Here is a 27,152-nt window from a genome sequence, read left to right as displayed (position 1 = left end):
GAATTTTTAGTTTTATTAGTGAAACCAAAATTGCATATTAATCTGAATTTATAAAATGTATAGAAGAAATGATTTCACTTGCTATGAATATAAGTAACGAATTATTTTTTATTATTTATAAAACGGAAAATTGAAATAAATAGTTACTTATATAATGCTTTATAAATTTAAATATAGGCTATTTTAATTGTAAAAATATCCGGATTATTTAGATCAACATAAAGCATAGAATTTAATTTTTATGTGTAATACATTAATTTCCTTTCCAAATAAAATATATATATATATATATATATATATATATATTTTATATATATATATATATATATATATTTTATATATATATATATATATATATATATATATACAATATCACTATCTCATATATGTGTAGCATTTATAGTTTTAGATTTATTAATCTGAATTGCTTATCAGAGATATTCTAATGGATAGTAATCGTATATTAAATATTAGTGCTCATAAATTGCATTTTACAGTTTTAAAATACTTGGTATGATAATATGAGGCAGATTTTATGTTTTTATATGTTCCATTTCTGCATTTTATATTCTCTGTAATAATTTATAATTTTACCAATAATATATAACTTTGAATAATAATAGAGTCTTTAAAACTGATAATTATCAGTGCATTGCCCTAAAAACATTATTTATAATAATTAAATTCTTAATTAAGAGTTAAAATCCCAGATGATCTACAAAAGGAAAAACAAAATATATTTTAACTGAAGAAAAAATAGTAGAAAGAAATAAAAAATTATTTACATCATCATATTACTTGCGTGAAATATTATACATATTATATCATATATATATATATATATATATATATATATATATATATATATATATATATACATGATAAACATACATATATGTGTTTGCTAACAACATAGCATTTTATGTTAAAAATCCATATAAAAAATTGTTTCATAAAAGTATTTATCATATTATTTTTTTTACAATATTAATTGTAATAATATTAGAATTATAATTCACTATATTGATAGTATTGATTTGAAAACTAGCATATATACATATACTTCACTATCGCCTGGGATTTCAATTTTATTTTTTTTTTTTTAGCATCATGCACATGTATTTTCTTACAAAATGTCATAACACTAATTTTGGTGAAATAGTGCTACCCTGTCATTGATACATTCTTTCTACATCATATTTGTAGTCAGAAATTCATACTTTGAAATATGATGCAAATAACGTTTAATACAAATAGTAAGAAATGATATGATGGACGATATTATAAAATTGCATGTACTTCCAAGTAGATACTTCATTTATTTATATCTATGAACAGATTTCTTACGAAATGGAAAACATTCTTTATATGTAATAAACTAAACATTTCAGATGTTAATACAAAATTCATACTATTTTATCATTCACAACCAATGTTAAAACATCATAATTATTCTTTATCTTGCATTTCATATATCCTTTTGTCTATAAATATAGATCTTGAAATATTACTAAAAATTATTTTACATGTTCTCATTATTTTTGAAATAAGTAAGGAATGATAGTATAAAATAAAAAAGAGATACACATTCATTACGTATACCACAAATCTGTATGATATACTACATATTATCGAATGAAAATTATATTGTATTTGTATATGAAAAACAATATTACTTTAAATGATAAATAATGTGTATATGTGAGCGCGCGCGTGTATCAATATATCACAATACGAGGATGTCAAAAGCTTTAAAGTTGAAGTTATAAACTCTACAACTTTTGCATGTGTGAAACACTTGTAAACCCGTGTTTCCATATAAGTCTTTAACTCTATATAGAAAAATGATATTGCTCTAAAGTCATGTTTTAGATATAGTCATTTTTAAAGTTATGTTTTAGATATAGTCATTTTTAAAGTCATGTTTTAGATATAGTCATTTTTAAAGTCATGCTTTAGATATTGTCATGTTAAGGATATACCTTAATCGTATTTAATACTTATTTAATTTTAACTATTACATTCTGATCATACGAATGATGAAAAACCAGGTAATGGAGCTCTTGATCGAGCCATATTATTCATAATGATTTGTCCACCATTTAAACTAACAACTGCACTACCTTCGGGTTCAGAATCAGTATATGAAGAATAATTCCTTACTGGTTTCTGACGTTTCCAAGATTGTCTTAATGAATCATTTACATTTGCGTAATGATTCACGAAGGAATGTGGATCTGACTGTACACTTTCATTTTCACTCTCAGAACCCTGAAACATGTATATGATGTAATTATAAATGAATAATAAATGTAATTGAAAATGATTAATAAATGATTATTAAATAACAAATAATACCTGAGAATCTGTAGAGCTGATTTCTGAAGGTTTTTCTGTGACACTACTGTCATCAGGATTTTCATCATAGCCTTTAAGACTTTCTTCATCACTATGATAAGTAACTGAAGCAGGTGAAGGTCTAGGAGGAGATTTACCTAACATTGTAGTAGGAGGTGGATGCATAGATTTTCGTGCTAATGTATTTCTTTTGCTTAAGGTTCCACAATTATTTCCTGCAGTTATCCCACTACCAGCTCCTTGTCGTGATCGATATAATTCCAAATCTGATTCTTGTCTATCATCAGTATCCATGGCCATAGACTCTTCAAGAGTTTTTTGCGCTTCTTCTAAAGATTATATAACATTATATTGCTATAACATCATGGTAAAATTATAATAATACTTATAAGTATTAACTTACGTTTATATTTGTAACTTTTACTCTTTACACATAAAACTGCTATAACCATAATTATAATAATGATTGATGTAGCAGCTAATGTTACCATAAACCAGGTTTGCCTGTAGAATGGTTTATGTTGTAAATAAGCATATTCCAGATATAACTTTGAAGGTGTTAAAATCTACATGATAAATAAAGTAAATATTAATTAACAAAGCCAATATAGTTAATAATATTAAAAAAGTATAAACAAATCACATACTGTTTCCGTAGAATACACTGGATAACTAATGCCATATCGATTATAAGATATTACTCTGAACAGGTATGAAGTAGATGGAAGTAAATTTTGATAAGACACTGTGTATTCTGTCAAAGGTCCATTACTACTGCGAACTATTGTTTGCCAACGTGTATCATCTATATAGCATAAACAAAAGAATACATTTATTTTAATAATTATTTTAATAAATTTTAATAAAAATGAAACTAATTAAATAAATTAAACATTAAATATATAAAATGTATAATATTTATTAAGTTAATAAAAAAGTTGAAATCAATAGTTATCACATATGAACAGTATAAGGATGAAATATATATTAATACTAATAAAAGGGAAATATTAAGATTAACTTAGAATTAAATCTTGCTAAGCATAATTTTAATAATGTCTAATAAGATTTTTAAACAATGTCACGCCGGAACATGATCATGCATTTTGTTAAATATGTATGTACTAAATATTTTTAGATCAAAAAGTAATCAAATCAAAATATTTACAAAAAGATATACTTTAGTAATACTTGAATGTACACATCAAATCTAGCATATATATTTATCAAAAAAGTAACTATTTTTTTCTACTAATGTATATGTTATTATTAAAAAAATCTAATATAATGATTCATCTTCAGCAAATACACGTGCAGCGACACTTACACTGCTGCCACTCTTCCATTGCTGTATTGTTACAAAAAGATCAGAGTTAATACATATATGAAAAATAAATAAAAATATAATAGCGTATAAAATATTTATATTATAAAATATTATATTATAAAATATTATATTATAAAATATAATGTATAATTATATATTACAAAATATTAATGTATAAGTTAGATTAATATTCTGTACTTTCTCAAAATTTGATAAATTATTAAATTATAATGAAGATATAGAAATAATTTATCAATTCTTTTTTATTATTCTTTTTTAAATAAAAAGGTATTATAAGGTATTACAAGGAAGAAAGATTACTTTTACCTTTACGTCTCGTTTCAATGTAATATCCTAAAATAGGTCCTTTTCCAGAAGCTCCATTTGCCCATTGCAATTCTACACTTGAAACAGTTTTAGTAACAGCAAGATTACTAGGTGCCATTGGAGAACCATCTTGTGGTCCAGTGGTAACATTACCACATATTGAAGGTCCAAAATCAATAGTTTGTGCTCGAACCATGAAAGTATACATAACTTCTTCTTCTAAAGATTGAATGAGTAAACTAGTTTCTGTTATTTTTTGCTTGACTTGTTTACTAAAACCTTTAATAATATATCGATAATTTAATATAAAGAGATCAATATTTTATATATTCATAATGTAATATAAAAAACTAGAAAAACCTACGATCATTTTGTTCTGCTGTTTCATAAGTTACTACATAACCAATTATTTCACCATTTCGCATTTTTGGAGATTCCCACGATACACGTAAACTTGTCATTGTAATTTCGGAAAATCGTAAGTTGTTAGGTGGTCCTGGTATATCCTAGAAATTGCATAAATTTTTATATATAATATATATCAATTATGTTAAATAAATGTTTGCCATTACATACTTGTTTTGTTCTCACAGTAGTTGCTGGAGATCGTGGACCATCGCCAGCAGGATTAAATGCTAATACTTGTATACGATATTCTGTATACTTATCAAGGAAAACTAAGCTATAAGTTAAAGAAGATGCCGGTACAACTTCTATTTCTTCTTCTTGTTTTTTTTCTAATTTTTGCGGCGAATCAGTTACCAGGTAAAATATCTATTTGCAATAAATTAAAAAATTTAATATTAATTAATATAAATAGATAAAATAGTTACATAGATAAAACTGAAATAACTTGCTTTGTATCCAAGCAGATCTCCATTTTGCATATTTGCTTGTGGAGGTTTCCAACGTAATAAAACTTCTGTAGAAGAAATTGATTCAGCTTTAACATGTTGAGGCACTCCGGTGGGTACTGCTTCACCTACATATACAGTAACTGGAGGACTTGGCGGACCTTCTCCCTCAGAATTAAATGGTAGCACTATAATTTCATAATATCTATCTTCTGTCAAATCACTTAATATCATTTTTGTTTCCTATAATAGAGTAAATAAATGCATTTGTTTTATAACAAAAAAAAATCTTTAAAGAAACAAAGAAGTTTAAACAAACCTTTATTCCTAAAATATCTTCTTTTGGAGTTGCTTGAAGAGCTATTGGAAAATCTGATACTGGTTGGTAAACTACACGATAACCACCTGTTTTGTGATCACCACTCCAATATATCTCATCAATAGTATTCCAATATACTTCTACACTTGATGTTGTGATAGGTACAACTTTTAATCCAGTTACACCTCGTGAAGGAGCTATATAAAAATTTTATAAATGATACTTAACTATATTGTATAATGTATATACTGCTTACTTATGTTCATGATTTATATTAATTTACACACCTGCTGGTAATGTCTGTACTGGAATTGATTCTGTACTCCAATCTGAAGGTCCTATATCGTTAGTCGCTTGTATACGAAATTGGTATAACGTAAACGGTTTTAAATTATTTGCAGTGTAAGATGTTAAGGAGGGATCCACTCTTTCAGGAATCGTTTGAAATGGTCCAGAATTTTCCGACTGTTGCACCGTATAATATCTATTACAGATATGGATATTTTCAATTTTTTTATTTAATTTTATATCTAATACTTAAAATATAGATCAATATACCTTAAAGGAGCAAAACCGTCACGACCTGGTGTCCAACTAAATGTTATTTGACGACTTTGTATTTGTGATTTACTTATTTGAGGCACTGATGGAGGTTGAGGTCGTTCTCTGTTATTTGTTGTAAATACAAGAACATATGCTGTTTTACCCCATCCAAATCGTGTTTGTGCTGTGACGGAAAACATATAATATCTTTCTGGTTCTAAACTAGTAGCTCTGTAAAAAAAACGAAATATTTAAATTCATAAATAATATTTATATATATTAATATTACATCACCAGTAATTTTACCTAAAGGTTCTATCTGAAGCTGGAAATTCTTTTGAGAATTGATGATCTTGACTATTATTAAGATGAAACATGACTTTATATGCAAGAATTTCTCCATTTGGATCATCTGGAGTGTCCCATATAATGCGTGCTGTACTAAAACTCACATCAGGAAAAGATACGTTTGACGGAGGTCCAGGAGCTAAAATAAAATTCTAATGAAAGAACTTTGCATGCAAAAAAAATATATATATCTTAAAATAATTTATTTATACCATCTTCAAAAGTTCGAACTCGCACCGGGGGCATACTCAAAGTACCATCACCTAATCTTGTATAAGCTAATACTTGCACGTGATATTGCACAAATTTTCGTAATTCTGTTAAAGTTGTTGTGAACGTTGTATTACTTGGAATATTTTTATATTGAAACGGTGATCTAGAGTTGGCTCCATAGTAAACTTTAAAACCTTCTATTAATCCATTTTGATGTTCAATGGGTACATCACCCCATTTAACGAGTATAGTTGTAGAAGAAGTAGCATTTGCTTCTACACTAACTGGTCCAGAGGAAGGAACTATAAAAAAAATTATATATTATCATTTTTTTATATTCTGAATATTAATCTACACAATCTTGAATAATAAATATAAAGTTTACAAAGTTACCTGATTCACGAGTTCTTTCAATAGCTTTAGGACTTAATGGAGAGGATCCAACATCATTAAATGCTTGCATCACTATTTCATAAAGTGCATAACCTTTCATATTTTCTAGAATATAAGAATTTGCAGTATGATCTTCTATAGTAATATTTTTTGATATGTTCGTTCGGAGTTCTATATAAGCGATATTATAGCCACGTGGATTTCCATACCATTCAACTTGCTGTAAAGGCTATATAGAAGTACATTAAAATTATTATATTACATTAACACAATTATTACTATGAAATATATTATTATTGATAAATGAACTACGTAAACTTACAGTCCATCTAACACGCAACTCTGTAGCACTCATTGCTCGAACTGTAACATTCTTTGGAGGATGAGAAGGTGGTGCTTGAATAGTTTGAAATACTTTTGTTGGTTCTGATGGCCGTGAAAGACCAACAACATTATTAGCTATCAAACGAAGTTTATATTGCATAAAAGGTATTAAACTACCAACTGAAATTGTACTAGCATCAGGGTCAGAAACTTCATAAATGTTGTACCACGTTGAATTTCGTGCTGTTTGCGCCTAAACAAATATCAAAACGATTTCTTCTTTTGATAATTCCAAATAAAATTATAATTCAAAAATCATTTAAAACTAACTTGTACTATCCACTTTGTTATAGAAGAGTTTCCATCAAAACCTGGAGTAAATTGTAATACCACAGAAAATGCATCAATATTAGATAATGCCAATTTAGTTGGTGGCTCAGGTAAAACAGGTTCTACACCAGATTGTATAATAGCAACTTTAGATTTACCAGGTCCTACTGAAGTCCAAGCAATAACTTCAAATTTGTAATGAGTCAAGGCCTGCAAGACGAATTAAATATAATATTTTATGACATGAACAAAATTGTACTAATATAATAATTTTCTAAAAATAATTACTTGCAAATGTTCCACTTTTGTTGATTGAATATCTGCTGTGAAATTTTCAGTTTTGAGAGATTCTGGTAAGTCCTTGATCATATATTTTAATTGATAGCATATAAGTACTCCATTTATTTCTTTTGGAGGATTCCATTTTACAGTAAGAGCACGATCACTTATGTCATCAAATTGTAAATTTTCTACTTCTTCAGGTACTTCAAAAAGTAAAACAACATAAATCAAACAATGCATCAAGTAAAATTTAGCATTAAAAATATTTATAAGTATAATATATCACATAAACCATAAAATAAGTTGTAAATAAAAAATTTATACCATCTTCACATGTGCGAACTTCAATAGGAATGCTTCTTTCACCATCTCCAGGATCAGTAAAACATAGCACAGTTATATTATACAAAGTATATTTCTTTAAATCCACAAAAATAGCACTTTGTTCAGCTAGAGGATCAAGTAAACTCGGTGGTACAGTCATTGCTTTGTATTCATTTGCTTCTGATAAACTATTTTCTGTCCAAGCTTGTAATTTATAACCTTGATTTATTCCATTAATTTTTTGAGGATTTGGAGGTTTCCACCAAACTTTTACTGCAGTAGAATTAATTGCTTTTGCCTTAATATTAGTAGGTGGAGCTTCAGGTACTAAAGTGAAATATATATTCTATATAAATTATTTATACATATTTCTTATATAAGTCAATAATAAAACTATCAGTTGACTCTACCTCCTTCTTTTGTCTTTATCTTTAATTCTTCTGTAAATACACCCACACCCTTGTCATTATATGCTGCAATTTGCACTATATAATCTTTCCATGTTATTAAATCACTTATTAAATAATTTCTTTGAGCTTCATTGGTAATATTTTGAACAGTCCATGGGCTGTCATTGTATCTATATAGTCTATATCTTAGTAAATATCCTAAAATATGACCATTACGAAATTCTTCGAGTGGTGGTTGCCATTGTGTGATTATTTCTGACGATGATCTGGCAGATCCAACAAAACCTATTGGTGACCCAGAAGGAGCTGTGAAATACATATTACATAATAATTATAAAACTTTAATAATATAACCATTAAAAAATATAATTATATATATATATATATATATATATAATATTTACGTTCTTGTGGAAGAACAACAACATTGCTTGGATCCGAAGGAGGTCCTTCACCGACACTATTTTCTGCACTCACACGAAATTGATATGCTGCAGCTGCTTTCAGATTATTTAGCAATATCCATCGATTTTGAGCTGATATATTGTCTCTTTCAATAGACCAATTTAATAAAGGATCAGGTATAGGTCCTGAAATATGTGTTTAAAAATCTTGTATTGATATTATAATTGCTTCTTTATTATATTGTATAAAACTTACCTAATTCAGGAACTTCACGACGTTCCACTTTAAACTTCTTTATAGGACTGTTTCCATCGAATCCTGGCACCCAAGTAACATTTATTGTACGAGGTGAAATTCGTTCTACTCGATCAGCCATAACATTTATAGGAGCAAATGGTATTTCTATTACACTAAGTCGTGCAGAACGTGTTTCATTACCGCCTGGAGAAACGACAGAACACGTATATTCTCCTACGTCAGAAGCACGTACGGCAATAATTTCTAATGTGCCATCATTACGCATTTTTATTCTTTGACTAGCTTGTGTATTTATCACTCTAAAATAAAAACAAAATTTTAATAATCATACATGAAAACGTAATACCTTCAACATAAAACTATATATAATACTATAATATTTACATTCTTATAATTATAAAAAATACTTACTGTGCATTATGAAACCATGCAATATCATATAAAACACTAGGATCATTTGAAACTTTACATTGTAATTCAGCAGTATGGCCAAGAAGAACAGAAGTATCAACTGGAGGCTGAATAATTTGTGTTCGAACTGTAACACAAAAAAATTATATAATATATAATTCTTTAAAAGCCTTATGATGTTTCAAATAATTGTTTACAAATTTACCGAGTACAGTGACAAATGCTGACCCATTAACAGAACCAGCTTCATTTGCACGAATACAAGTGTATTTACCAGCATCATTTAGTTTCACAGCTGCAATTAAAAGATCGCCATTTTCTATAACTTGTACTCTTCCAGCAATTTCAACAGGCATTGTATCTAAAAAATACAATATAGGAAGTGAGCATAAAATTGATTTGAATGTTAATAATCTAATTTTTTTATATTTTTATTACCATTATAAATCCATGTAGAATTAGGTATTGGTGCTGCAATAGCATTGCAAGTTAATACTACATCCTTTCCATCTAATACAGTTAAATTTTGTGGACCATTTTCCATAATTGGCCCAGATGCTGTAAATAAAAATATTCATGTGATTATTTTATTTATCTTAAATCATATAATATAATTCAAAAAGTACCTCTGAACTACAGAATATAAAAAAAAGTTTTCTATACCCATACCTCATCAACTATTAATAATAATTTATACATATAACTCATAAATCATCTTATCTGAGGATTAAACTTTTATTCAGATCTATAACTGAAACGATATACTATTTAATAAGCAAGTAAGTTAAAGAAATTCAAACCTAAGCTAAAGGTAAAACGTGCACTTCATACAAACATTCTAACTGTGCTATTAAACGTGCTTCTAATAGTCGGGAAGTGAAATAAGAATGTGCAAACATACAAAAAAATATATTTCTCTATTACCAAGATTTAAATGCTTGATTTTAATTAAATAAGATCCAGCAAGCAATATTAAATATGTTTAAATACTTTTAAAAGCAGTAGAAATATGAAGAATGAATGATCAATTATTAGATCATTCATATAATTAATAACTTATACCACTCGTGAATGAAAATATATAACAAGGCAACATAGTCAAACTTTTTTAAATATCTAGATATTTTAATATACTTTTAAAGACTACAAAAAATTCGTACTTTTTAACAATTATAAAAAAAACTTTTTTAATAATATATAAAAATAACTAGTAAGACCATTAATTGACAATATGGATTCCAATATGTGCGTAAAAAATAAATATAAAAAAATTTTTAGTGCTGAAAATACATGTCTCTTACTGGCTAAATATTGAGAGAACTTAAAACGGCGATCAGGCTGGCGAGCTCGGACTACACTATAGCCAGCTGCCCAGCGAATAACTCTGTTTTTCAGATAGCTTCTCAATTCTTCTGTTCCGTAAAAAAAGTATCATTTATATGTATAATATGTTGATATAATAAAATGTAGAAAACGAATTCCTTATGAAATAGCTTACAAAATAGCTTACTTTTAGCTTTCAACCATGTGTAACTAGATGCTTCCCCAGCATCATTTGAAGCAAGACATTGAAACATTCCAGAGTCATCCATAGATAATTTTTTGATTATAAGAGATCCATCTTTTTCAATTTCATACCTAAAAAATATTATTATTACATTAATATAAAGAAGATTTTTATATATAGGGTATCCCAATATTTACAGGCCAAATTGCAGAAGCATATTCTACAGATGGAAATAAGAAAAAAATATTATTTAAAGTTCGATTAGAAACGCTTTATTAGAAAGTTACAAACAAATGAAATTGAAATAGGTAAGAGTGTATTTTCCTTCGCAAAATATGAAAAGTCAAACGTGTTTATCTTATCACTTTAAAATATCTTCCTTGCATGTGAATATAAACTTTATTACAGCACAAATTTTCTGAAAATTTTATTTCATTTCAGTAACAAAGTTATTAATTCGTTGTATTAATTCTTCATGTGAAATCACTTCTGTACGATAAATTTTATCTTTTAAAGTTCCGCATAGGTAAAAATCAAGAGGTATTAAATCTGTTGATCTCAGGGGCTATAGAACTGATCCCCTTCGATCAATCTACCTGTAACTATAATTTTTATCCAACCAATTTCTAACTGATCTAGCATGGTGAGATGGATAACCATCTAACTGTATCTAACTATTTTAGCGAAACTGTAGTGGTACGTCTTTTATCAAAATTAGTAAATCGTTTGATAGGAATCATCAATCTCTCAGGCAGAAAAAATGGACCAATGAGCAGATCACTAAGCATACCCATCCATCGAAATTCATATTAAATGGTTTGAAAGGAACAATTTTTTCATATCCTTGGTAAGAAAAAATTGTTCTTTTCTACTGCTTTCATATACCAATTACAAAATTCATTTAGGAAAATATGTTGTTATCTATTTGAATTTCATTTGTTTATAACTTTGTAATAAAGAGTCCTAACCAAACTTCAAATAACGTTTTTCTTTTATTTCCACTTATAGAATATGTTCCTGTAGCTTGGTCGTTAAACCCCGGGACACCCAGTATATATATTAATCATAAAAATCATTAAATTTGTAATATTAACATTGTTTAGAATATTACCTAGACCCTAGTAGATGATTGATAGGTTCAGTATTAAAAAACCAACTTATTTTTGGAGGTGGAACACCAACAGCATCACAAGATAATGTAACAGTTGAACCATAATCACTCAAAGTTTCCCTCTTTAACTCTGTTATAAATGTTGGTTTTTCTATAACAAATATTTTTTTAGTCAATAATAATAACAGATAATCATATGCAAAATTACTAATATTAGGTAAATATAAAAAATATTTTTTATTAATCATACCATATACAATAACTTTAGCACTTGCATTTACAGTTGGATAACCACCACTTCTTAAATCAACATGACAAGAATATATGCCATTATAAGTTATGTTGGCAGAAATTAATATTAAGGTTCTATTCCATGAATCATTGAAACTGTATGATATTCTGGAATTCTCAATAGATATACCATCTTTTGTCCATAACGTTCTTAATTCATGAAGTGATCTATATAAAATATAAAGTTTTATTTTATATATATTATATAAAAAAACATATAGACTCATCTTGTAATTTATAGATTCATTATACCTAGCATTTGCAATACAATGTATATATGTAACATCTTGATCCTTTAATATTTGAGTATTTTGTGGTCTTACTATAATGGTAGGAGCTACTTCAATGTTGGGATCTCCTATAACTTGTAATTTGAAAAATGGACTATTCTCTTCCTTTCCTAATTGCGTGTTAATAGCTTTGGCTCTAGAAAATATTGAACATAGTAAAAGATAGCAGTTTGCCTTTAAAAAATTGTACTATAAGTTTACAAACCTGTATAAACCTTGATCTTCTTCTGAAGCATTGAGAATAAGTAGTTTATGATCTGTGGTTGCATATTTTATGCCATATAATAATGATCCATCAGAAGTAAACCATGTCACATCAGGTATTGGATGACTTTCAATTGGTGGTAGCTCTAAAATGGCAGCACTACCTGATTCTACAGTTACTATTCTCCTTGTGAGATCTTCAAATAAACCCATATCTAAGGATATAAAAGTGATAATAAAATTTTTTGTTATTGGTTATCCAATACTATTATTTTTTTCATGGAAGATATGAAAAAAACTTACATGCTACTGTGAATGTAATTCGTTCACTAAATATAGATCCTACACTATTTGTAGCAACGCAATGATATACCCCTGCATCTTCTCTATGTGTACTTTCAATTCGAAAGTAAGGTTCTGAAGTGAGCTCATTACTAAGGGCTTTACCATTTTTAAACCATTGATACTTTGGTTGTGGGTATCCTACACAGGGAAATTAAATTATTATAATTAGATGAACATAATTAGATGAACATAACCTTTTATCAATAACTTATTAATGTTATTTATTGAATTTACATATTTACACAATTTAATTTTACAATATTGTACACATAATAAGGGTATTAAAATAAATTATTTTAAAGTAATTTTATATTCACCTCTTGCTTGACATTGTAGAAATTTTTTACGATGTTCACTAAGAATATTACCACTACTGGAAGGTTGTGTTGTAAATCGTGGCTCTTGAAGCGGTTCTACAAAACAATATGTTAAATATTATAAAACATAGAAATATATATTATTCAATGTTAATAATTATTATTAATATATGTTTATGTAAATTTATAAATTTACATAACCTATCCAATTCTACTATCCAACTCTATTTTAAAATCATTAGACCGTAATAAAGTTGGGGTTATCACATGTCAGTTTACATCTACGTGACTTGGCTTTTTAATATCTACCTATTCACACTTTTCTTTTGTTTTTAATCCTTAACAGTAATAATGTAACAAAAAATCAAATTTTTGACACCAAACTTCTTTATGGATTGTTATGTAAATATTATGTTATATAAATAATTGTTAGGTTTTAATAGTAAAGACATATATTCTGTGTAACATCAATCGCTATTATTTTTTTCTGTTCATATAATCAGTAAAGCAGAACGCTGTTACGGTATATAGAGGACGCAAAGAGAGAATATAAATTAGTATTTTATCATCTTAAAAATATAGTATAGTATACAATAATATATATTGAGTAAAATCATATTGATTTAAATTTGTATAGAATTAGCAGAAAAATAGTATTTATTAGATAAAATGTTTTTATATATCTTGTAAAATGCATTTAACTGATTTAAAAGACCAATAAAAATTAATATTTATAATATTATTTAAAATATTTATTATTTTACTAAAATTATTACCCCTGGAAAAAAAAATTCAAAGATATCGAATAATAATTGATATATTTGTTTTATTTATTATTAATTTACACTTGAAGCCAGTGTTTCCACTATGCTTAAACTCCAAGATATATGCTGATGAAGTACCGAATCTCTATTTTAAGCGATCCAGCTGTTACACTAAAGTGGAATGAGTGCATTTAAAGAGGGCAAGTTTAGAATGTCAACGATGGATTTTTACCATCAGCGAGTAGTTTATCTCTAGAGCATTTTTAAAAAACTTTCATTTAGTTTATAAAATAATGAGATAATGTTAGGATATAGGAAGTTGATGTAATTAAAAGTATCATCTCTTTCTGTAAAACTGAAACATGAACTTTTTAGCATTATTGACGCTACTTAATTTATATATTTATCAAAAAAAAGAACTAATCAAATTTATTCCAATTTCTTATTGTTTTTATATAATATGAAAACAAGAAAAAATTAAAATGAGGATATTTGATTTTTTTTCTATGAAAAATAAAGTGCATAGGAAGCCCGAGGTTGATCACCCCAGACTGCAGGGAAAGAGCTATGCACACGAGCGAACAGCGGAAGCTATAGCAGGGACTGCGTTCCATAAGACGCAATGCGCAACGTTTTGCAGAGGCTCCCCACCGATTATCGGTCGAGATATCTCACGCGAAGCCGCCCGAATCGAAGTGAAATTCGCAATCGTATCCGCCAAATGCAACAACGGCGCATTTATTCGATCTTCTTTTTTTAATTTTCATCATTTTCACAATTTGAATATCACGCTATTAGCAACTTAACAACAACGACAGTTATTCTGAATTTAAGGCATGTAATACAAAATTCGAAATACTTTCTTTAAGTCAAGCAATTACTTACAAGAATAAATATTATCTTATAAAAGAATTTTATATATAAATATCAAATAGTATATATAAAAATAAATATTCCAAAAGATATAAATAATTCTTAAATATATAAACTTCTGGTATTTTAACGAACATGACAATCATATGTTACTTACATCAAACACAAATTCTTTTCCCGATCATTTTTACGACAGCTATTTCGACTTCTCAGAAATATTCTCGATTTCAATACCGACCATGAACGTTCGTTTCGCTTTATTATTGGCAACTAGCCAAATGTTTCTCAGTAACGCGTTTCAACTGCCACCAATATTTCTTCTTCTACAGTGCATACATACTACATGTATGAGTAAAATTCGTATCGATATAAGCTCGTGATTGAGCATCGTCTCAGCTATAATCGCATTCAAGTACATTACATTGAGGTTCAATGCCAGTCCAGATCGCCCAGTGTTTTACTACATTCTAAAACCAGTTTTGTGATAGTCGTAACCATATGGGTGTCACGTATGAAATGTCGCCAGTCTTATTGTGTTATGTCATTTATTAGTATGCCTTCTTTCTATTCTTATTCGAGCGTATGCGAATTGCTTGAAATAATAAAAATTATTCTTGACACGAATAATTCGAGAAAATGGAACTATCTTCTAAATTATGTTCATTGTAGTCAACACATCTTTATTTCTTTGTATATTTAATATCCTTCCAAGCTGTTTTCATTCGCGAAATATAATGAAATTTCGAAATTTGATCACAACTTGATGAGAATCGCAGAGATCTCTCGTTGAGTGAACGGAAAAAGTTCCTCGATATGCGGCAACCATCTTGTGATGTGAATTTTAAATTGCTTATTTTCCCAAGGTGAGTAAAAAGGATAGTTGAAAGAAATGTGAAGAAATAATATTAATTAGAACACAGAAATTGGGGAGGATCCGAATTCGAGAGTTTTTCTAGTGCGAGCGACGAAAGATCGATGACTCAGCGGTGAATACTAGTATAGAAAGGGGAGAAGAGTCAAGTCAGCCTCTTTTTAGAGAGTTTGTTTTGAAATAATCGCCTATAGACTCGCTCAGCAATGAAGTGCACTTATATACATACGTCAATACAATCAGAAAAAGAGCTATGCATATGGTACTGAGAAACGCGTTCGAATTAGTACGCGCCACGTGTTTGCCCAGGGTCGTCGCACGGTTTACTGCCGGTCCAGCATAAAAAAAAAACTAGGATTTAGTTAGGATAATCGCCTCGTATTTTATTGAGTGTGAACAATGCGGTAAGAATATAACAATGCGGCAGATTTATATAACCGCTCGCTGTTAATCCTTAGTTGAAAAATATAAAAGAAATTCATCCATTTTAACGCGTATTTAACGCGAATATTGAACCACTTGTCCCAAAAGTGGACTTAGAAAATTATTGGAAATAGTTTAGCTATTTTAATAATGTTCACCTTTTATGAGAGTCATTTAAGAAACGAATGTACGTATGTATCTACGAATTTACATTACAGCTAGAAAACAATTTGCATACGCATATTGTGTTATTTATCTTTGTGCAGCTATCGTTATCTTTCTGCACTTCTTTTTCCTATCGCATGATTGCTGTAAATAAATCAGAAATTCTTACGGTATTCTGTCAACAATTTACGAGATTTTCTGTTCCTCTAAAAATTTAGCAAAGAAAGCACGAATTCACGTAAACACTTCGTAATGTAATGTAATCAATGGCATTAAGAAAGTTGACTTGAAACTATGTTCACCCGATAAGTTCAGTTAGACCATTAGTACTTAAAGTTGTGGATTTTGTTATGCATGCGTGAATCTATCACATATATAAGAAGAAAATGAAGACGATCAAATACAAACAAAATAAATAAATAAACAAAAGAAAAAAGAGAATACGGTATAAAAAGAATCTCCTCTTTCTCCCGCTTCTCTTTTCCTTTCTCTATTTCTCTCTTCCCTTCATTTGTAGACACTTCAGGTTCAATGAACAATCGACTAAGAACGAGGCAGCTGTCAGTCCATGTGCCGCAGCGTGATATGTAAATGGGACGTAAATTCGTAAGCATGGCGATGGGGTAAGCAGCCCTTTGGATGGAAACCTTTACGGGTTAAGGCAGACGCTGTACACTATTATTTTTACATCGATGTCACGGATCCGTCCGCATTTTAAGCCAGTCAAATACACTCTATAATGGGTATTCACTTTTAAGTAAAAGACAAATATTCGGATATTATTTGATAAATAACTATTTCGAAATAACATTATTATTATTCGTAAAACAATTTCGCAATAATTGCTATGAAATAATATCTCAAAATGAAATATCTATAATAATGATTTTTTTTAATTGTCAAATTATTTAGAACATTGTTATAGATTTCAGAGTTTTCCGTTAATAACTGAAAACGAGAACGAATATCACGAGACGTCCAATGAGTTTACGTCATTAATCGATAATATTAACCAGAGTTTCTACGGAACGGTTATTGTACCCTACTGAAATAAGCACGTAAAAAGTCTCGTAAAGAAAGTAAGTTATACTTCGATTAAAAAGCCAAAACAGAACAAAAAATATATCATTAGTGAATCAAAATAAGATCAATTTATATTGTACAACAAAGAAGCTGTTGAGGAAAACGTCAGAGAACTCATAAAAGCAAATAGATGCATATATATATACATACATACCACGAGACCAGCTTATAAGCGGACAACGAAGTGCTCTTACAGTCTGTCTCGAAAGATTGTTTCGCATTAAAGCGTGTTATATTACGACCTTGAGCAAATTCTGTCTCGTCAAAGAAGTTCTTTAAAGCAACAATAGATTGCTGGAAGTGTCAGTGAGATAGTACAAAATATTGAAGACTCTTCTGTTTTTTACGATCCAGATACTTAATATTTACAATAAAATTTTTTGTTAATTTTTATCGTAATATATCATACAAATCGGAAAAATGATGATACTAGAGCAATATCTTGCCTGCCTGACTGCCAAAAAAGAAGAATTCGAGAGACAGGATGGCTTGTTAACATTGGATCGGATTGTGTCTTTTAGATCGTACAGAACTAAGGTTGCAGTAAACGCCAGTTTCTCAGGACTTCTCCCACTTTTCTCCGTTCCTAACCAAGACTTAATCGTTTCTTCCTTAATCTACCTATCGAGCAACTAGAAATTTTCTTCCATGTTTCTTGCTTTCTTTCTTTAACCTGCTCTTTGTACATCACCTTCGCGAACTTAGCTCACGGCATGACTGTGTCTTGAGCTCCCCTCTCTTATTTCCCTTTCTTTTCCTCTTTCTCGACCATCATTGCCACTTTCCCCTCTTTCTCTTCCACAATTCAAACCAACTCTCAAGCATAGTACGTCGTACTCGTGTACCCTAAAAGTATAGCGATTATAATAAAAATTTAATTTTCTTGATATTAAGATCATCTACGATGGTATTTGCGATACAAATTAGGGAAAGAGATAGTCAGATCGTTTTGATATATCGCAAGATCATTCTTTCAAAAGATTCTTTTCTCAAATTGTTCTATTAAAAATCGATCATTCTTATTAACAAACACTTATAACTTTATCGCATCTATTCAATCAAGTCACAAAACAAATAGAAGAATTTAACCTATAATTACATTATCGGTTAAAATTTGTAACCACCATAATAATATATCTGTTATAAATTATTCTTGTTTCAACGATGATTATTAGCGTTATAAGAATATTCCTTTGTAAGAAAGTTGAAAAATCTTACAAGATTGTTTTATAAAAGTTACAATCGTATTATATATAATGTAGTTACATACATTGTAATTACATAGTACAAATTATATAAAACGGCCCAGAAAATTCCGTTTTTATTATCCTTTCCTGTTCGTGCTCAGGTAACCGAGAATTTCCGTTATTGATAGAGACCTTGAGAGTAAATTGTGCAATGGCCGACCGTCGATGCGTTAGTCCATTCACTGGTAGTACATATTTTCACTTTTCACTGTAACGCATTGAAGATGATCACTGCCGTAACGAAAAGTACGCAATTCAATTGAATTTCATTTAGAAATGTAGAAAATTTTGAAGAATAATTGTAATACTTCAAACAAAATTATACTTATTTTCTACAAAAGATTTTTTACATTTTTAACAAAAACTATATTAATATATTCTCGAAAAATAACTTTTTTATTATGTAATTTAAATTAATGTTAATGTAATAGAAAATATTAATTTAAAAAATAATAGAAAAGCAAAGTGCAGAATAATGTTGCTTATGTTTTTATATAGTCTTTGTCATCGTTCTGAACATTTTCTTTGTTATACAATATAAATTGGTATCTTCTTGATCCACCAAAGGAATTTTTCTTCGTTTTGGTTTTTTATTAAAAACAATACTTTTACTTTTATCGCGTACTTATTCCAATCGAACAAAGTACCATAATCATCCTGTAGAAACTCTGATTAATATTATCTATTAATGATACATAACTCACTGCACATTATACATCCCATGACATTGGTTTTGCTTTTCAAATATCAACGTAAAGCTCAAAAATCTATGAAAATGTTTCAAGCCATTTAACAATTATAAAAAAACTGACTATTATTTAGCGTCTTGAGTTAACGTTGAAACAATAGCTCCAAATGCATTTATTGCAATTCGCTCATGAATTTCATAGTCGGTAATGATTATGCAGATCCAAATCTTATTTAGCAAGTAAAAATTCATAGAATAAACTCGTTCTTTCGTTTTTTATTTAGGACATTTTAGCTTCCTAACAGACCTACGTACATTATGTTATGATGTTTCACAAACATGAAGTAACAAAAAATGAAGAAACACGTATAAAAAACACAATTGCATACAGTGACACTTCAATGGAAAAAATATTCAACGATATAAAAACATACGAAAAAATAAATGAATATCATTATCAAATCCTCATTTTGTTATACGTATCTATAATATATATACATATATATATAGAAGCGACTAATCAACTTTGGCAATGTATCAAAAGGCAATTTACTGTAAAGAAACCAAAAATGTTGAATACCTAGTTGTAAATTGAAGGCGTTCGAGACAGTCTCTTCGTTCGACAAGAATCTGCATCAGGCCTAAACAATTTTAGACCGTAGCAATACAAGTTGATAATCCAATTTATTTAACTATTAGAACACGTAGAGTCTCAGGTCTTGAAAGGATTCCATTGAGACGAGTCACTCTGCGAAAAACTCACCACTTTTATATTGAGTTTTAGTTGTGTTAAAAATATTCCAGACGTTGATATTTAAAAGTATAGAAACATTTCATAAAATTCTAAATGTAAAAAGTAAAATTTATTAGCGATGTAAAGATGAGAATATTGATCCTTATTGGAAACTCATGCAAGCACTATATATATATATATATATATATATATATATATATATATATATATATATACATATACAAGTACAGTACATAAATGAACTTCACAGCCTCTTTTGAAGATGATATAGTATAATACACTGTCTTAAAATATAGTACGTCAGAAATTACAAGATTCAACAATTTCTTTTATCTCGTGGCAACAGAAATAAAGCTACGTTATAGAATTAATACGTAATGAATTTATAAACGATAACGAATTAAAAATAAATCATTGTTTTGATCAATGTGCTATTTCTGTATCGTTATAGAGGGGGAAGGGGGTGAAGGAGTGAGTGAGTGAGAGAGGGGAGAGGGGGAGGAGGGAGAGAGAGAAAGAGAGAGAGTACATTTTATCTCGTCGATCGTTTTTAATTCTTCTCCGAAATGAAAAAAAGTATTGCCGTCTTTATAGTTTCATAGAATGATTCTTGGGTCTCATCCGTCATTCGGAGATCATTACTTGGACTCTTAGATGCGTCTACTAAAAGCACGCATGCATACAGATCCATACACACAAACGCATACTCTTCTATAGGAAGACGAAGAATAAAACCAAAAAGGACAAAAAGTGGAAGACGAGAAAGCCTTGCCGGGGGCGGTCAGTGGCCTCTGCACTGGCTACCATGAGACTCAAAACCGGCATTACCCCACTCCTGCCTGAGAAGCTCCATTGGGAATAATAATGGGAATTATGGTAAATGCCGCCTCTATCTAACTCTACGGGATCGCTCTGTTCATCTGTCTTATCGATAAGCATATTAATCAATGATAAAAACGATATGATTCTCACGAAACTATTGAAAGACTTTCTAAACTTTCAAGTTTTTCGTATATTCATCCTGAAAAAAAGGAATGACAAAGACTAGAAAGAAGTTTTTAAGTTTCGCAGAAAGAAATCACGATTCAAGAAGATGTACGATACCCTTAAGAGTAAGTCTTTTTTATCCGCTTATGCACTTATTCGTGCTGAAGTGAAGTTTCACTATGGCTAATCATTGACCAATGAACTTCGAACTAATGAACAATAGTGCCGAAAAATTTACGGAAACGTCGATCTTTCGATTTTTTTTTAAACATATATGTATTTGTATAGATATTTCACTAATTTCTTCAGTTAATGGCAAAAATTATTGAAACAAAAACGATTATAATTCCGAACAAAAATTGAAAAGCGTATCTTTATGATTTTTTTTTTAAGTTATTTTTGCATTCTAGATCTATCCTCTGAAGTAGGTCATACGTCATGTTGAAATCTATCTTGAATGCATATCAAAGATGTGCGTGTCCTACCAGAATTATAAAAGAAAGATTGGAAGGATACGGCCAATGTTATTAAATGTCACGAAGAGAGGAAGACGGTGATAACAAAGAGCGTAAAGTTGAGAAATAAAAGGCGTGGATGAAAGAGATCGGAGAAGTATGGAGGGTGAGAGCATCCGGCCTTGTGTAGGAACATTCAGACACGTACATACCTATTTCGGCTTCAGCTATAAGAGCAGCAGCACAAGATTGCTACTGTTTAAGATAAAAGAATGAAAGACAGAGGGATAAGACAGTGATAAAGAAAAAGAAAGAAGAGAGACAGCACCGATGATATTTTTCGAGTAGGCCGGAATTGCTAGCATTGCAACGCTTCTCTCTCTCTTTTGCTCTAAGATTGCACTTTAAAGTCAACTCGATTTTTTTCTTTCTTTCGACTATACCTACATCATGCGATATATATCATTATGATAAAACAAAAATAGCTGTTTGTATGTTACTTTCATGGTAGCATCATGGATGATAATTGGTGAGAAGATATGAAAGGTGTATTGTGTTGATGGAATTAGGAGAAGATATTTACAATACCGTAAAGAAAAACTACAGCGAATTATGTCTTTCATACAGGAAAACAATCGCTAGTTGGACATTATATTGGCGATCCTCGGTAGCATCTCGTCTGACAGGAAGCAGAAGAGAATTCTCGTGTTTCCAGGTCGATGCGGTCGCCATGATGTATCTGCAGGCTGACGCACGTAAAAAGGGCGTAGGTACGAAGAGGTTCGGGTAAGGCTGCACTGTGTAAAAGGTAGATGCCGGTAGTATGGGTGTATATAATGCCAGGAAAGGTATCTATCACTGACGTCAGCTCAACCAAGGCATAATAGAAGACAAGGGCCTTTGCCTGGTCCTCGAGCAAGCAGGTTCCCCTCTTCATGTACTGCCCTCCGTTCTTCTTCTCTTCCTCCTCCTCCACTACCATTTTCTATAGCATTCTTCTCGTTTTACCAGCTATCTACCACTTTCCTATGCTGCCGTCGTCTTGTGGCTTCACTCGATGATGCCACAGAACGTCATATAGAATCTAGACTTACATAGACAACACGCAAGACTCGGTCATCAATTTTGTCGAAATTTTGTAAGATTTATAGTATTGCTATAGAATTAACAAATGCTATTCAGAAATGATGCATTACTCAACTGTTGAAAAAAAAATCGCTGTTTGAATTTTACCACAATGTTTTAGTATCACGGCAGTAACTCATCTATCAAGTGTATTATTAAAATTAATATTCCTTGAAATATTTATTTTTAGGTTTTTCTAATGTTTTTCCTTCTAAATCACGCTAATACTTAGAAAATGATATATTGCCGAGATACTAAAGCAGTATGGTAAAATTTAAACTGATTTCTCTTCAATCATAGAGTACTGAATCGTCTCCAAATAGCATTTATTATTTCTATACCAATACTATATTCCTACGAAATTTTGATAAAATCGATGATCTGAGTCTTATGTGTTGTTCATGTTAGATCAAAACAGAGTATTAATCTTAACTTGTATTTTGATTTTAGTCGTATTCTGGATCGTACTTCGTAAACATTGTTTAATAATAGAATACTAACTTTAGTAAGATGTTAATAGATATGCAAATCGCAGAAAATTCAAATACAAATCGAGTAAAAAATTTGTTATTATTATTATTATCTTAAAAGAATTATGAAATGAGTAATAGTTTTAAACTATTACAACATCCATTTTATGATTATTACTGTCCTTCGTCGAATAATTTACTTATGCAGCACATACCGAGAAAATAGTGATTATTTAAAAAATGAAAATGAACCATCTACCAATCTAATACGCAAATTGATACTCCTTCACTTTTCCTTTCGCTTTTTTTTTACGACTGCACGATCATTAAATTGTGAACAGATGCTTACGTACTCACGTTATATTTGCCGATTTACTTTTATTATCCAACGCATTCTCTTATACTCTAAAAAATATTAGATTGTACATCAACCTGAAAAATATAGGAATTTTTTACCTCCTGCAATACAACTCTCATTAAATATGATCGATACATTTAACGATCAGAAATTATAGCAAAAATCAAAAAACAAATATCTATGATTGAAACCATTGAAATTACATGATCGATCAAAATCTCTATTTTTTACGCAAGTAATCGCACCCTATCGAACATGCATTTGCCCGTTGTACCTTTTGTATTCACATATGTATTTACGTATACACAAAATTTCAACGTATTATATGATACACATACATTCTGTCCCAATATATTGACGAACAATATCAGAAACAACAAAACCTCAATGTTCTGATGCAAGATCGCCTGTTGCAAGAATTTTCAAGCAATTATTCCTTCTTAATGACGAGCATTGTTAGTTTATTACTCGTATAAACGTTGGAAAAGATAAAACGCTACTGATAAAGAGATAACCCTTAAAAGCGTCCGATATGAAGGGTCAACCCTTTTCCTTCCAGTATTATTTGTCTTTTGCTTCAAACTTAACGCTTAAACAAATCTAGTAACAAAACCACGAAACTATCAACTTTAGACACCATATTGTACGAGTGACTAACTACTGGTAATTTCAGTAGTTAATATTCACAACGATTGTAACGAATATGTCAAAAAGTTTGCTCCACTAATTTTCACATTGAACCACGAAATTTGAATAAGTTTATGGTTTCTTGTACTTTATTCTCCATGGATTATGAAATATGGAGAATGCATAATGAAAAGAAAAAGATAACAGACCCTCCGCATGATTAAAAGAGACTTATCGAAATTAGGTCATAAATCCATGAGAAACATCGATAACTACTACGATAATATCAAGACGAATCGAAAATAACAAACGCACACTTGTTTCTGTGGTTCTTTCCTGTCGTAGATGTATTATCTCGTCGGTTGCTGAATTTCTCTCGGCACGAGGCTAAATTTCCATCGGCACGTGCTCTAGTATCCTTTGTAATCGAGACAAGAGGTCAACGATTTAACTTCGTTCATACAATTGGACGGATTAACATCGGTAATAAATCTCAATTAGGATGACTCCCACGTAATGACACTCGACATATATTAAAAGGAGATTTTCTCAGATTTTTTACTATCATGTTGATGAATTATGATATTATGACGATGAAAACGCTATATTCTCATGTAAATTACCTAGTCTTCGTTCCAAATGCAAACAGGTAAAATCTAGATAATCAATGTTGAATGTCACGATATTAAAGAAAAAGGAATTTTAAGTGAGCTGATTTCCAATCTAAAAGAAATCGACGTATTTTTCCTTTTTTTCCGAAACTGCGAAACGCATTTACGTAAAGTTAGCTTTGAGGCCAGAGAAAGACAATTTGCAGTTGGATAGTTCTTTTCATCTAGCTTTTAAATTAATATGAATTTAACATAACTTCGATCAAGAAGTAGACACATATATGTATACATATATACATATAAAGTTACGTTTCATTGTACATATGTATATCTTTTAGACAGGGCTCGTCTTTATCAGCGATACAAAAACATTTTATAGCATTTTAACGTATGAAAGATATACACACACACGCGTGCGTGTGTATACGTACTTATATATCCTGCTTTCATGCCATTCACATGACGCAGCATGCCGTATACCGTTGGCATGCAGCAACGATACTAATTACTATCGGCTGATTTTACCGAATACCGGATATCTAGCAATGATTGATGTAAAAATGGAAAACGAATTCGAAAGAGCATTTATCTGAATAAAGAAGTTGATTATGCCATTTGAATGATACCCGACATCCTATCAATATTCGATTAAATGATAGTTCGGTTAATAATTTTTTAATAAATCTCAAACTAGAATTATTTTGAATCATAGTTATTTGAAGCATCGTATACCGTTGAAAATATAGTATCTTTGCTTGTTATTAAATAATATGTGGGAAATAAAAAGTACGTTGTAAAAATTGGATAAATTCGAAAAAAGAAGCAACTATTAAAAGGCGCGAAAACTCACCAGTGGCGCAGGCGCTGCTCATGATCCATGCGATGCAGACAGTGGTAAAGAGAAATTTTCGTATCCTCGCGTTTATCTCCGAATCGGATCTCTCATCCGACGGATATACCGACAATGTACTTATCCACGGTACCTTCATTCTTATATTTTAACTATCCGAGAAATTATTGGCGATGACGACGTTCACTCGCACAGTACGTCGCACCGAGCTTCTCTTGCCTCGTTTCGATGTTTTGGACGCCTTAAATTTTATCGTCGAACTCGTAGAAATTCACGCGACAGCTACCGAAATCACGCCTACGTTTACGCGCTTTTCCTCTGCGTTCTCTCGCATCTTCAAATTTGCATTGTCACCTATTCAACACTAACGAGAGTCTTTATTTTTTCTCTAGAAACGCTCGGGTGTAGAAAGAAGTATATTATGTATACACCTGTTAACAAGTAGCATTCCTTTTGCTCTTAGTAAAATACGTGTTGATGCTATGTGCCTCGATAAAGAAGCGTCACTTTATTCACTCTCGACCTCTTGTTTGCGAAACTCTTGGTTCCACCTAATAATTTGACTTTTTTGATTAAGCGAGATCGTCGCCTGCATTTTTGAGATTTCCCGTTGATCTCCGGTTCTATCGGGTTATCAGGCGTGCCTCCGTACGTTCTTCCATCTTCGTCTTCGAAAAAGCAAACACGTGAATCCTCACAAATGTAAATTGCCCAACCTGAGTGGTTCGTACAATTGAGAAACCGTTTACTTTTATTATACGTTTGCCTATTATTTTTAAAAATAATTCAAATTTATCGTTTTGAAGATATTCTTCAAAAATCTTTTCTATTAATATTCCGTTGAAATCATTAACGTTTTCAAACACTTGCACAATTTTCATAAGAAAATAATACTTTTCGATAAGCTTTCGATCGGTTGTAAAAATTTTTCTCTTCGTTATTTCATACACAATTCCTTGTAGATATTTTTTCGCAAGGGTGCCAGGTAGTACAGCCCTAATAGTCACATTCACCTGGTAACACCTGGCAACGTCGTCTTTTACTCTGGACACATTTCTTAACAATTTTGATGAACACAAGTATTTCTGTAGGAGCATGAAAAAAACAAAACCAAAGCGACTTCGTTGTTTGACAAAAATGTACACACAGAGATCGGAATGGTGCAAGAGTAGCATTCGAATTATAAAGTTTTGTTGACTGTCCGGTGACGGCTCTGTTCACGCGCAGAAGTGCAAAGTTGAAATCATGATCACGCGCAGCATCGCTATATCTATACTGTACCAGCGGTGTACATATGTACCGACAACTAC

The 27,152-nt window shown here is 30.2% G+C and overlaps 1 protein-coding gene and 2 long non-coding RNA genes across 8 annotated transcripts; 1 reads left to right on the top strand and 2 right to left on the bottom strand.

The window, feature by feature from the left end:
* Positions 1-1,299: 1,299 nt before the first annotated feature.
* On the bottom strand, positions 1,300-27,152 carry LOC124422330 (protein sidekick). 5 transcript variants are annotated; one of them, XM_046958649.1, is made up of 35 exons: positions 26,274-27,152; positions 25,843-26,206; positions 13,492-13,587; positions 13,133-13,312; positions 12,831-13,044; positions 12,588-12,761; positions 12,295-12,503; positions 12,045-12,195; positions 10,937-11,064; positions 10,728-10,838; positions 9,865-9,984; positions 9,632-9,787; positions 9,427-9,553; positions 9,013-9,314; positions 8,757-8,942; positions 8,353-8,658; positions 7,943-8,269; positions 7,625-7,821; positions 7,337-7,546; positions 7,005-7,259; positions 6,683-6,911; positions 6,289-6,591; positions 6,035-6,215; positions 5,744-5,959; positions 5,473-5,669; positions 5,186-5,382; positions 4,870-5,109; positions 4,589-4,786; positions 4,377-4,518; positions 4,013-4,291; positions 3,686-3,706; positions 3,006-3,163; positions 2,762-2,924; positions 2,359-2,687; positions 1,300-2,271 (listed from the first exon to the last, which is right to left on the bottom strand). In XM_046958649.1, the coding sequence occupies exons 2-35, from the start codon at positions 25,979-25,981 to the stop codon at positions 2,029-2,031; spliced, it is 6,684 nt and encodes a 2,227-aa protein (XP_046814605.1). In that variant the 5' UTR covers positions 25,982-26,206; positions 26,274-27,152; the 3' UTR covers positions 1,300-2,028. The 5 variants fall into 5 exon arrangements, with proteins under 5 accessions (XP_046814605.1, XP_046814604.1, XP_046814606.1 ...); XM_046958648.1 differs by having other exon boundaries at positions 25,843-27,152; XM_046958650.1 differs by lacking the exon at positions 3,686-3,706 and having other exon boundaries at positions 25,843-27,150.
* On the top strand, positions 15,289-17,653 carry LOC124422334. The gene is made up of 3 exons (XR_006941843.1): positions 15,289-15,991; positions 17,105-17,330; positions 17,513-17,653. It is a non-coding gene; the product is annotated as an uncharacterized LOC124422334 (long non-coding RNA).
* On the bottom strand, positions 17,349-24,685 carry LOC124422333. Of its 2 annotated transcripts, XR_006941842.1 has the most exons (4): positions 24,093-24,685; positions 22,390-23,828; positions 18,941-20,353; positions 17,349-18,516 (listed from the first exon to the last, which is right to left on the bottom strand). It is a non-coding gene; the product is annotated as an uncharacterized LOC124422333 (long non-coding RNA). The 2 variants fall into 2 exon arrangements; XR_006941841.1 differs by lacking the exon at positions 17,349-18,516 and having other exon boundaries at positions 18,901-20,353; positions 24,093-24,681.

The sequence above is a fragment of the Vespa crabro genome, chromosome 2 (genome assembly GCF_910589235.1).
Source record: "Vespa crabro chromosome 2, iyVesCrab1.2, whole genome shotgun sequence".
Lineage (NCBI taxonomy): Eukaryota > Metazoa > Arthropoda > Insecta > Hymenoptera > Vespidae > Vespa > Vespa crabro.
This window is presented reverse-complemented; position numbering and strand designations above follow the sequence as displayed.

What these genes read in the sequence shown, in the direction of transcription:
- LOC124422330 (XM_046958648.1), bottom strand. Translation starts at nt 25,981, where the DNA reads ATGAAGGTACCGTGGATAAGTACATTGTCGGTATATCCGTCGGATGAG. An exon ending in AGTTGCGTGTTAGATGGACT is followed by an intron (nt 6,912 to 7,004) that starts GTAAGTTTACGT and finishes ACTTCTATATAG; the next exon opens with CCTTTACAGCAAGTTGAATG. An exon ending in AATGGAAGAGTGGCAGCAGT is followed by an intron (nt 3,164 to 3,685) that starts GTAAGTGTCGCT and finishes TATGCTATATAG; the next exon opens with ATGATACACGTTGGCAAACA.